Genomic DNA, 13,451 nt, shown 5'->3' on the forward strand with positions numbered 1-13,451 from the left:
ATATAATAATATGATTAATTTCCAAATAACTAACTGTTTTCTTTTCAACTTGCTGATTTCATTTGTAATTTTTTATTTGATAATTCAATAAAGTATATATGTATGTTTATATGAATAAGGATTGCATTTTCCAATTTTTGCTTTTTTATATGGATATATTGTATTCTTATGATTACTTTCCTGATACTGTTTTTTTTCAACTTGCTGGTTTCATTTGTTATGTTTTTATTTGATAATTCAATAAAATATGTATTGTGTTTATAATAAATGTTCTATATATGTATGTTATTACAGATTATTATTTTTTTTTACCTGTTGAATATAATAAATTCTAGAAATAAAATTTTGTAGTTTTTTACATTTTCATTCGCCTAGTTTAATATTACACAATTTGTTTAATCTGCGAACTCTATTCATACACAAACTAATAACAAATAAATTAATCACACAAGTAAGCATGAACTAAGCATGTAAAATGGGTAAGTTTTGGTATTTTAGGTGGCTCATTACTAGTTTTTATTTTAATTAGCTATGTTATCAAAATACATACATATGTCCTTTATTCTTCATAATTGTTTATTATACATATCAATTCTTATACAAATCAAAATATTTTTTTTTAATAAAGTCAAATTAATGTTTTCATTTTATATTATTATATTTTGACATTAAAAACGTTTCAGAAAAATTAAATTTGATTGAAATACAGATTTAAAATTGGTATTCTCCAAGTTGAGGCTTGGAGCTATGTACTTTGCATCTAAATTTTCATGGCAATCGACTTTTGTTGCTTTTTTTTAGTTCTTAAAATCTAAAAATATTTATTTTTAAAATCAAATACATATTTAAATTATTTTACAATTTTCGTCATTTCATTTTACAATTCAATCGACTGTTTTTAAAATTTCCCACGTATAATATGTACATTGGAACAATCATGGTTATGGTTTTTGATAGACTTTGGACATTATTTTCATTAATATTAAAAGGTGATGATAAAAAACTGTAAATTTTATTAAGCTCGTTTATTTCAAAAAGGGTTATTTCAATTTTGGGTGCCAGATGTTCCGTGATTGAGATTTTAGTGACTTATGTGTAGAATTCGGCACTATTGTAAATTTCTATTGTTAACTTTAGAAATTAACAATAGTGAACCATTTAGCGTACTGAGGCGCTGAACTCTACTTGGGCGAAATTGCTTTTTGTGGAGTAATCACCGAACATGGAAAAATTGACATACGTTGAAAGAGTTGCGTTTTCGTCAGAATTCGTAAACCGGAAGAAGTATTTTTTTTTCAACAATATTTCATTATTTGTTTAAAAAAAAGTGGAATAGTGCCTTTAGACGCGATAAGCTTACATGATATATCGGAAACGTCCAGATTTATTCACAATAAAAACCAAAACTTGATACAAAACGAGATGTATGGACATACTATATTTATTTGAAAAGAAATTGTACACATATAATTTGTAATCAGTAATGAACACGGTGTAGTTGGAATTTAGAAATTTCGTCCTAAAACTAATCATTTTATCATGTGGTCGCAGCAGCTTTTGATTTATTTTGAATCGGTAAGAACAATTTGAATTCTGCCGGCAGTTCGTCCTCTGAATAGAGACGATCTGAGAAATATACTCTTCTTATTCTGCAGTTGGCGTGTATTTGTACTCTCAAAGTTTCGACATAATTGGTGCCGTAAGCTCGTCTCGTGAAATCTGCCAGATTGAATTGAATTTGATTCCATCCTTCGTCGAGTCTCATCGGCATTGTGCAAATGAATGGTTTTACTCTAGTAGTAGACTGGTAATTGCTCGCTCGAAACCTTCTACGAACGTTTTTATCATCCAAAACCTGCAAACAAGCAAATAACGATAACGAATAAGAAAATAACAAACACGGTATATTTGATGAATCACCAGTATGTGAAAACTGATAGGATCAAATGAAAGTATATGACAGAAAAACAGTGTATTTAATTTGAAAATTAAATACATATACGACAATGCGATAGTTCGATCAGTATTTACTTGAAGAAAAATGAAAATAAACTGAACTTGCAGCTTTTTTCTAGTGAATGAAAGGAATTGCAACATAGTTATAGGTTAACCTGCACTTCAAAGGTGAAATATTTCTTGAGGTTCTTTATGATCATGACGAGGAAGGGCAGCTTGATGCCGAGCGTGGCGTCTGGATCTGGCGGGCAGGTGATGTACGCCGTGCTGACGTTCGCCCCCACGATCTCCAGCACGAGGCTCTGGATGTCTCCATCGGTAATGCGTTTGATGTGTCCGTTGCGCACTCGTTTGTCCCACAATTGCAATGGCTTGCTGCCGATGCTGTACAACACCGACAGGAAACCCGACTGGAACGTGTTCTTAAACATTATGTCGCACACAAACTACCGGCTAGCACTTCGCACTTCACACCTCACACCCCCGCACAACACTCGCTGTTGTCAACGCGACCTGGTAGACCTTAACGCGCACTTCAACGCCCATTATCGCAAACGTCATATATTATTTACATTTCAAATTTAATTCGATTTTCTTTTTAATAGACGGTTTACGATGTTATGAATACGTCAAACTTGCTTTTATGTCGAATATCAGATATTTGTTTCAAAATATAGCATGTATTAGGCTCATTGTGATTGTAGCGATAACACGCCAATTCTCTTTCACTATCAAATCACTAATCATCTTTCCAATTAGATAAGTATGGGGGGGGGGGGTGATAGGTTTTGGACCGTTTCCCGGCCTATAGAAATTCAGTTGAATTTTGAAGAGGATCTTTATTACTCGATTAATACAGGTGTATTTGTATGTACAGCGAACTAGGTAAAAGATTCACTGGAACAAGCTAGGTCAAGTTCCTGAAGCTCACTGACATCTGGGGACGATGCACTGGTTTATAAAGGTGTTGCTTGAGCAACGCGTAGCTGGGCTGGTGAGATCACGTTCTGGAAGATTCCGACGGGGTCGAGGTCTTCCTTTGTGTTCGATGTTTGATGCGTAGTTGCGTAGCTCCTTGGGATTTCCCGTGTACTCCGTGATTGCGTATCTGGAGCGAGTCGAATCGCCTTTATGGGTAAGCTGGACGAAGTATTTCGGCCACGGCTAACTTTCGTGTACGAGAAGAGGACGCGATGATGTCATTTGTACAGATTAGGTTCGATGAGGGAAATAGGTGATATCACAAGTCGTGCTATATCTCTACAGAAGTATTAACTGCATCTTTGGATTTAAAATGTACATATATATTCCACGACAAAAGAATGTAAGTCAATTTTACAAAAAGCGATGCATTTGAAAATTAACATGAAAGAATTAAAACTATTAATTTGTGTTTAATCATTATTTGACTGTGTAAATTAAATTAATCTGTGGGAATACATTAGATCTGCAATGATTTTTATATTTCGACCAAAATCAGCATCCTTCTACAGGGCCATCGCGAAAGCTTTTAAATACTTTAAATGAGAGTAATTACAAGGAAATACACCTTTTTATTTTGAATACTGATGCTACTAACAATTTGGCGTTTACGCAGATAGTTTTGAATTATCTAAATGTTTCTATTAGCCTATATGTATGTCAATTTTTCCATGTGCTAATCAAATTTTCCATGTTCGGTGATTATTCCGCAAAAAGCGATTTCGCGCAAGTAGAGTTCAGCGCCTCAGTACGCTAAATGATTCATTATTGTTAATTTCTAAAGTTGTCAATGGAAATTTACAATATTGAACCATTTAGCGCATTGAGGTGCCGAATTCTACACATAAGTCACTAAAATCTCAATCACGGAACATCTGGCACCCAAAAACTCCATCAATCGAAAGGTACAACGCTAAATATTGTACTAACGAGAACTTGATTACCAGATGTTCCGTAATCGAGATTTTAGTGACTTGCGCGAGATCGTTTTTTAAGGAAGAATCCGTTTACCAAATCTCAGTGTTGATCGGTCATACTCAAAGAAGACAGTTGGTAGCAGTAGCTGTCAATGTCAGTCGGTGTCAGACGGTGGTTGGCGGTGGGGGCGTGTGGGTGTGTGGGTGTCAGGTGTAGCTGTCACTGTCACTGTCAGCAGGAGTGTTGTTGACCGTCAGAATGTGGATGTGAGCCTTATGTGGCGGTCTTGTGGGCAACTGCTGCGGCGGAACCTGCTGGCCGCCAACACCATCAGCTCGGGTCTGCTCATGGCCACGGGAGACCTCATCCAGCAGAGGATCGAGAGACACCTTCACCCACACACGCCCCCCAAACAATACGACTGGTCCAGGACAGGTATTGTATTTTCCACACACACACTTCTACATTACTCCATTCTAAATAATACCATTTACGTAATTTCTTTGTGGGAAGAATCACTCGTTATAGTTGACCTCTCGAATGGTATTTCACACATTGTATGTGTTTTATATTCAAATCTTGACTGAAATCGAAAAATTTAATCGATTTTATCGATGAATACGAATACGTTTACCATTGCTAGCAAGATTGGGATGATTATAAAATTCCAATCGACCATCTCCTGTTAGAGTTTGCTGATGTTATTTAATAAGAATTGCGAAGACAGTTCCATACTAATCCTTAATCAAAATTATAATCGTAATTCATTCCCACTTTCTAATGTTTCCGTTCCGGATGGTAACAGGAAACCACTAGAGATAATATCCCTCTCTGGAACAACTTCAGTATGTGAAAAATAGTGCAAATCAGTCAGTGACGTGGTGAAGTCTGCTACACGTGGAATCGAATATGCAACAAAAATACATACATACGAATATGTCAATTATGGAATTAATCAATGGTTTGCAGATAAATAAAAATCTTTAAAATATCCAATACAAAATTGGTATCAATAAAATGTTTCAATATTTAATTTTTCTGGATTGCAATCACAATCAAGTACATTTTTCCTCTTTAGATTAGCACAGAGGACCTACCCATCAAAAATACCTAATTTTTTCACATTCTGAATGAATTCATTCTCATCTGCATTTTTTTTTGTTCCATAAATTAAAATTAATAGTCTAGGTTTACATTGTACAAAAGATAATGTCAAAAAATCATTTGCAACATTTAAGTCTATGTCCAATTGTGATGTAACTGTAATTTTAGCTGACTTTATGTAATTTCAACTTATTTGCACTGCCTTCCTCTCCGTGGAGAATAATTATGAAACGTCGTTGATTGTCTTACACATTTTCTTATCAGTCATGTTGATTTGTCTTTGTTTATTTTAAGGTCGTATGTTCACTATTGGACTTTTGCAAGGAGCACCCCAACATTGGTTCTATTTTTACTTGGACAAATGGCTTCCTGGCACAGCCCTACTAACAGTCGGGAGAAAAATAGTCGTAGATCAATTGATAGCGTCACCATTTTGCATTATTCTATTTTTCAGCGGAATGGGAATCATGGAAGGAAATACAGTCAAAGAGTGCGGAGATGAACTGAACGAAAAGTTTATGACTGTATATGTCGTGAGTACAATTTTTCTACAATTGCTTATCTGATTTAAAAATAAAACATTATTTTATTTAGATAAAACACGAGAATCATTGTTGATACATACATATATGAAGAACTTTTCCATGTTTTATACACGTTCTATATAAGTTATGTACTCTAACCATCTATTTACATACGTAAGCTTATTGACAAAACTTGTATCATATTTTCAGGCTGACTGGTGCGTGTGGCCGCCTTCACAATTTATAAATTTTTATTTTATACCGGGAAATTATCGCGTTATATACGTGAACGCTCTGACCATGTTGTACAATATATTTTTATCATATGTCAAACATGATATACCAGTCAAAGGAGATCCAAAGAATTAGCGAAATTTTAGTTAATTTTTTAATGTATTATCCGCACTGAGTGCCAATCATCATTAGTACAAATGTAGTGCAAAAGTATTAAAAAAAAAAAAATATATATATATATATATATATATATATATATATATATATTTATTTATTTTACTATTTCATTTAATATGCTCAACATAAACTTAGCAATATTTACTTTATGATTATACATATTCGACGTACTATGAATTCCAAAAATATCTCTTTATGTATGTATGTACACAGATTCAAATCTCACTATCTTATCTAAACGATGAATTGTTAAAAAATGTGTATGGCATTATATTAATTTGTAAATATTCAACTAAAATTTTATGATCTGTTTCTGCTCAAAATTACTATGTGTGTATTGTATTTACATATAATGTATATACATATGCACAATACTTTTAAATTGTGATTTCTAATTTATTATTTAAATTATTATTCATCGTAAATAATTAATAAAAAATGTCTTGAGAATATATTTTTCATTATTTGTGAAACAATTAAAATATTCAGGTATTTTCATGATCTACAAATTTACTATGTAATGTAGTGTACTTTACACATCAGCTGTATTTTGTTTTCAGTATTGAATAATATTATTAATCAGTATTTTATTTACAAAATGATGTATAATTAGTCATTTATTTCAACGTGTGATTTTATGCAATGTAATTTTTTTTCCTTTTTAAATATTAATTATGATATTTTTTTTATGAATACTAGTCATTCATATACAAGTATTTGAGTACTTTTGCTGTTGTCAGAGTTTTATAATATTTCATTGCTTTTTATCGTAATGTTTATTTTTGTAACCGTTATTTATATTTTCCTGAAATTTAGAAAACTTGTATTCGCCATTATTTAGTTCCTAATATTTGTTGTTGAATAAAATGATTTTATTTGTTATTTTTTTGTGATTAATTTCCCTGTTACACATTAAAATACATAGTTTTGTATAGAACAGCCAATATTCAAATATTAAAAAATAATTGAATAAAGTTTATTAAAATAAAATTTTATTATACTTTTTATTATGTCCAGAAATATTACATAATTTCTAGTTTTTTTATGTGAAATTTTATAGAAATTCACTTCCAAATTTTTGGGAAATAAAGAAAAATCCTGTGTGAAGTATTGGTATGCATTTTTCTCCGTATTTTTAAACATATTATTATTCGAATTGACAATTATGGATGAATATTGTAATATAGTAAATAAACTCGGATCAAATGGATCAAAAGCATTCGGGTTATCTATCGTCAAAATATGTCATCATCGATTTATCGATGGCTTGGTGCACAGATATTGTATGTCCATTTTTGAATTTGTATCGAATTTTAAGTTTGCAGATGCTGGAATAATTCATGTGGTATACATAAATTACCTTGAAAGGCAACACCTGAAGTATTCCTCAAATCATTACAAACTTAAAATTCGATATAAATTTAAAAATGGACATACAATATTTGTGCACCAATCCATCGATATAAGTATAGATGCGCCTTCACTCGCCAAAAACGTTACCATGAAAATGGTTCTAAAGTATCACAAAAAAAAAAGTTTGGTTCCAATAGTCCTTACACTTTTAACCTTCCGAGTCCCACAAATACCCCCCTCGTATAGTACGTTTTAGGTCAACAAATTTATATGGAAGGGCCTTTCTATACGTTCTATATCGATGCCTGGCATACTTTATATGGGGCTACCTCACGGCACCGAAAGTCAAAAGATCGAAAAAGCAAATATCAGAAGGCAAAGATCGAAAACCGAAAGATCTTAAGTCGAAAGATCAAAGAAAGGTGCATGGAAAACGGTACTATGTATATATAATATATATCAAAGGCATGCGGTGAAATTATCTCTCTTTTTGTCATACAGCCTTGTTTAATGTGCGCGCGCAGGATACGGGAGGAAAAGCCTGTTACTCTTGTTCCTGTTGTATCCTGCTCGCGAAAATTAAGTGAGGATGTACGACGGGGGCAGAGAGAGTTTTACCGCACGCCACTGATATATACATATACTAACCGTTTTTGATATTTATGCATGGTAAACGAACATTTTCGATTTTTAACATTCGGTGCGGTGACGGTCACCCACTTTTAATATAAAACCATGTTTATTGAATGGTACTGTAGGAATCTCGTCACCGCAATCGAAACTATCGAAATCTATTGCGACGGAGAATACATTTCTAACGCTCAACCATTGACGTCATCTCAAGTCGAGAAAATTCCACACCCCAACAAATCAATCAGAACGACACGAAGTCAAAGAACACCTGCACCCATTAAAGTGCACAAATAACGACTACATTGTAACCCATTGAACAAACATCCAGACTCACTGGAACAAAGGGCGATAAAAACTAAAACGAGTGGAACGACGCCACATATTCGAGAAACTTCCACCCTAAACAACAAACCACATTCCTCGCATAACTCGCACACGTAAACACCACCTGCGGTTCTCAGAATCAATCGCCAAACACAAGTCACGTGGATCCCCAAAAACAAAGGAGGTCCATCCCAAACAACTTCAGTCAACACACAGCAGCAGACCAGTCGACACACAGCAGCAGACCAGTCGACATCCAGCATCTGACTAGCTACCACTACACTACCCTACAATGGAAGAACGCTTGCAACTCGGCCGGATCCAGAGCAACGACACATTGCAGATCCAGCGGCCATCACGACACCAAGTCAACAGCCAATAGCCGTCTCGAGAACACTACGATTCCAGCCGCTTCAACAACATATTTATACACTTGTATATTCAAACAATAAAGTACCTTATCCAAACAAACAGCAGTAATAACTACTAAAACACAGACGAACTCGTCTATAATACATGGCGGACTGGTGGTGAAGAACACCTTCACAACTAGATCAGTCCCCATAGTACACTTTTAATCATACATCGTTTGCTTTTTCGTCGAGCAACTAGTATATTAAAATTTGAGCTCTCCGTAATTAGTAAGCTTTTGATGAGTTACTGGAATATATATTACTGTTTGGTGGTAAACGAATTATTGAAAATTGTAGCCACAAAAATCACGAATACGGAATATCTGGCACTCGATTTCTCGTTAGTACAATATTTGGCGCGGATAGCTTTTGATTGATGGAGTTTTTGGGTGCCAGATGTTCCGTGGTCGAGATTTTAGTGACGTGAGCGAGATCGTTTTTTGCGGAATAATCACCGTACGCATATAACCGCAACCCGTCCGAGAATTACGATTCCCCTGCGCTACAAACGATTGCAAACCAAGCGGGCGCATGCTCATTTCATACTTTTGTCTCGGCTTTTGCCATTTTAAACTTGCCAGAAAGATCCAACTCAATTTGCCAAGAATTGCCAATCATCAATGTACATCGAAATGTCATCTTCGCAACCCCATGAATATCTCGTCTTTCGTACATGCTGAAATTCAAACAGTTAAAATTCAATCGAAATGAGTATGAATTTGAGCAATCATTTGCAGCGAACCTTACGATTCATATACACCTCTCACTCGTGCACATAATGAGAGAGTGAGATGCGTTATATGCTCACTGTTTATTAGAAGATATACAATATTTCGAATTATCGAGGTATTTACGTAAATTTGGATAGTTGGTACTACGAACAGAAACAGGTGTCAAATGTGCCTGTGGGCGGGCTTGATTTATCTGTCAGTTCTGTTATCAAATTTATCAAAAGTTCCCGTGACCAATAGATGCAATATTAATTTATAATTTAATCCGTGGGCTAAACGCATTTTTTGATCAGCATTTTTTGTCATCAAGTTGCAAAATATTAAATGTATAAACTATAAAAATAACCAAGGTCATATATGTCTATAAATGTTGACGTGTGCTTGTGTCATTTGAGACACCCATACTAAAGTTTAAATTCATAATTTTTACATATGTATAAAAAAAATAGTGTGATACATTTTTTATTGCATTTATTTTAATTTTGATGTTTAAAGGGTTTATGTAATGAAAATGTAAATATTAATACTTTTGTGATTGTTCTCTTTTCTTTTTTTTTACAAGTTTTTCATTAGTTTTTCATTGTTTATGCTTATTCTTACATAATATTAATTTGCATCACTGATAAATTAATTGAAATATTATTTATTTTTCAGACAAATTTAATCATGTTCGTATGGAGAACATGTATCTTCATATTATTAATAGTAGCAGTTGAGGGACGAGGACCTGATCCATGGGATCGATCTAAGACTGCAACTAAACCTTCTGGCGCTGCCGAAACGGATGGCCAAATTGTATCAACCAGTGATTTATTTTACAAGCGATTGCTTCAACTTTTAGTCAACAGGGGAAGATTTAAGGTATTGTTGTTCATTCATATAAATTTTGAACCTGAATAATGTATAATTATGCTACTTGTATTATTTGCAATTAGGAAACGGATGATATGATTTACGAAGGCAGTCTTCATTTCGAGTTTGCGCCCTCAGAATTTAGTCTGTTGAAAAAATACTCTACCTTGAGCGTTCCGTTCACATCGAAAGAGCTACGAGAAATAGATGGATTGCTCGCCGACAGATTGATTCTACCATCTGTTGTTCACGTCATGGCTGAAAATCTTCTCGATATTGTTGTTAGATTTTTTAAGAATTATTATGTAAGTTTTATTCGTAGCATATCATCTAATTATTGTTAGATTGTAACTATAAATAGCATACATCTTAATTTCAGCTCCATATGCTATTCTTGATTGGAGTCGTTGGTTGCGTTTACACTCTGCGGTCTGTAAATTGGACTGTGGTAGCTACAACAAGATCACTTTTAATCCTATTCCTATTTATTTTTTTCATTTGGGAGTGCAAGTTGGAATTGGAGGTTTCAATTTTGGAAATGATTATATGGTATATCGTTAGTATGATTTTTTATTTAATGATTTGTAATTGTTTTCCGTGTGCAGGAAGCTGACAAGGAACTATATGAAAAGATAACTCCACCGTGGTGGAAATTCTGGGAAGTACAACAAGTAATTAACGTAAAAGATATTAGATCTATGACACAGATTTTGCATCCGGTTAATATCCTTGGAAAGTTAATCGGTAAAATTATTTTTTCCCCTATGAAAGAATTTTTAGGATTTCTCGATGCATATGCTAACCTGATAAGTGGTAAGTATCATTTTATTTGTTTTTATGTAAGTAAGTTTTCAAATTATTCATGTTTTTTTTTCTTGGTTTGCAGAAAAGTTTTGGATACCGTTCGATTCCATCTCGTACATGTTCATAACAATGACATATCTAGTTATTATAATAACTATATTTTCTTCCTCCATCTTTTACTTGATATTTGGGACATCGTTTGACTTTTCTTATCTCGGATTTCGTGCTAGTATGACTGGTACCAAAGGCAGGAAGGATTATTCAAAATCAAACACTAACGATTCAATTAAAGATCACAATGTGAAAGCGTTAATAGACATGTGTTCTAAATTAGTTGATAAGCAATTAGAAATTTTACCGAGGCCTTCCAATGGTGATGAACAAATGAATGGGAATGTGACTGCTGAAAAGGTGGAAAAGATTGAATGCGATTCTACAGCGTCAACTTCGAATGTCGTTGATAAAATTTCTCCTGAAGTCAATATCAGAAGACGGAATTTAAGCCGCGAGAGAAACAATTCAAATGGCGATGTATCATGATTAGTGACGTTTTTAATCAATTTACGCATTTATTTAATTATAATTTGTATATTTATGAAATTTTAATAAGCTTAAATCGGGTGATATTTTATATTTTTATATTGTATTATTTTACTATGAATAATCTGTTTTGAGTTGTTTTCAAATTTGACAGCTTTTTGATTAATTTTAATTTTTGAATACTATTAAATTCGAAAGTATGCTTAACTTTTGTTAAGTGTGAAAATGGTAGAATTTTTGTGAACCATCATTAAATATACATATGTACATAAGATGTTTTATTCAAAATCAAGTTTTTTAATGGAAAGATTGATTCCTTTTCCAGCATAATTGTATGAACTTAACAAAATTATTTTTAAAGAAGCATGAAATATATTTGAAATGAATAATTGTGTTTTTTTATTTGAGTATTTTGTTCATACGCAAATTACAAGTTTTAAAAATATGATTATAAGCCCACTGAAACTACATATGTCATAAATAGTCCTGGGCTTTCATATGTATCTTGAGATGAATCTGAATTCGTACTTTTCATATCTTGTATATATTCATTGTTTAATTATCATCCCAATTGATTTCAATGAAAAATTGTTTCCAATATTGTGAATGGATAAGAAAAAAACGGCATAGATGTGATATTGTATATTTTATTTTTGTATTCTTAAATATTATGTCAAAGATCAATTTTAAAAAATATAACAATTGGAAACATTCATCAAGTTACATCATGTATATATTTAACTGTAGAATTTTTCCCTAAAAGAATTGCTGAAAGCAAAAAATACCTACAATCGCCTAAAGTTTAGGCTGCTCTTGGTCATCAAATTTTCTTTTTTGCAACCTTTAAAATCTATTTTAAATATTGTCTATATATATAAATACATACATATATAGACGCAATTTTTTCGGCATTGAGAGATTTATCGTGCCGATGATGATAATAAAGAGATGCGGCTCAAATGTACAATTCAAGCCTTTTTTAATAGTGCGTTAATATAAGTAACATTTATGTGCAATCTAGCGCATTCTATATACGATTACAATATTACATTCTAAACCTGAAAGCCAATATGTATTGCGTGGTATATTCTCTTCTTTTTTCTTTTTTTTTTTGATCTGTTAAAACACAGCTCCATAACATGAAAATTTTGGAATAATCTTTATGTTTAATATATTATTAAGACAATCTCAATCTTTCATAGTTATTGCTTCCTCGCAAGCAATCCAAATATATATTTTATATTTTTTTTTTGTCTACTTATAACTACGTAAATGGATAATCTAGTGGATATGTATGGTGAATGATATCGAATAAGTGCATGTGTCTTTTGCTCTACAATCTATACCATTATTTTATATATCCTAAGATAAAAATGAGTGATGCTAACGCTTATTGAATGATGATAATCCTGACTACTAATTCGCACTGACTAGTTTTAACACATTCGTTGTCAATTTTTTTTATTTTATGCATATAATATTTATTGAGAATATATATATATATATATATATATATATATATATATATATATATATATATATATATATATATATATATATATATATATATATATATATATATATATATATATATATATATATATATATATATATTTAAATATATATGTATTTTCTATAAGAGAGAGAGCGGTGAGTCGACACATTTTCGTTGCAATTTATTTCAATGTAACGAATATCACTCTGTGCTGCGACGACAGTCGTTGAACTTGCAAATAGACCTTTTTATTTTGATCAAATTAGATTTTTGACGATTCAGTGGTCACCCGTACCAGTCCGGGGTTAAGCCTTGTGAAATTTTAAGTTTATTCGATTTGCACGATGGACATAATATAATACAACATTGCAAATTATACCATTTACAGGCTCATAGCCACCGTTCCTTCGCT

At 32.6% G+C, this 13,451-nt stretch overlaps 3 protein-coding genes across 3 annotated transcripts; 2 read left to right on the top strand and 1 right to left on the bottom strand.

Moving 5' to 3' along the window:
• Window positions 1-260: 260 nt before the first annotated feature.
• On the bottom strand, window positions 261-2,499 carry Bug22 (cilia- and flagella-associated protein 20). Its single transcript, XM_077430872.1, has 2 exons — window positions 2,112-2,499; window positions 261-1,855 (listed from the first exon to the last, which is right to left on the bottom strand). Exons 1-2 carry the CDS (start codon window positions 2,385-2,387, stop codon window positions 1,538-1,540), a joined length of 594 nt encoding a protein of 197 aa, XP_077286998.1. The 5' UTR covers window positions 2,388-2,499; the 3' UTR covers window positions 261-1,537.
• A 1,502-nt stretch (window positions 2,500-4,001) lies between these two features.
• Window positions 4,002-5,932, top strand: LOC143911634 (mpv17-like protein 2). The gene is made up of 3 exons (XM_077430607.1): window positions 4,002-4,290; window positions 5,254-5,492; window positions 5,694-5,932. The coding sequence occupies exons 1-3, from the start codon at window positions 4,131-4,133 to the stop codon at window positions 5,850-5,852; spliced, it is 558 nt and encodes a 185-aa protein (XP_077286733.1). The 5' UTR covers window positions 4,002-4,130; the 3' UTR covers window positions 5,853-5,932.
• A 1,127-nt stretch (window positions 5,933-7,059) lies between these two features.
• LOC143912303 (uncharacterized) lies at window positions 7,060-12,266 on the top strand. Its single transcript, XM_077431586.1, has 7 exons — window positions 7,060-7,164; window positions 9,436-9,543; window positions 10,003-10,209; window positions 10,284-10,505; window positions 10,580-10,723; window positions 10,806-11,013; window positions 11,087-12,266. The coding sequence occupies exons 1-7, from the start codon at window positions 7,060-7,062 to the stop codon at window positions 11,542-11,544; spliced, it is 1,452 nt and encodes a 483-aa protein (XP_077287712.1). The 3' UTR covers window positions 11,545-12,266.
• Window positions 12,267-13,451: the final 1,185 nt, after the last annotated feature.

Source organism: Arctopsyche grandis, chromosome 5, assembly GCF_051622035.1.
Source record: "Arctopsyche grandis isolate Sample6627 chromosome 5, ASM5162203v2, whole genome shotgun sequence".
Taxonomy (NCBI): Eukaryota; Metazoa; Arthropoda; class Insecta; order Trichoptera; family Hydropsychidae; genus Arctopsyche; species Arctopsyche grandis.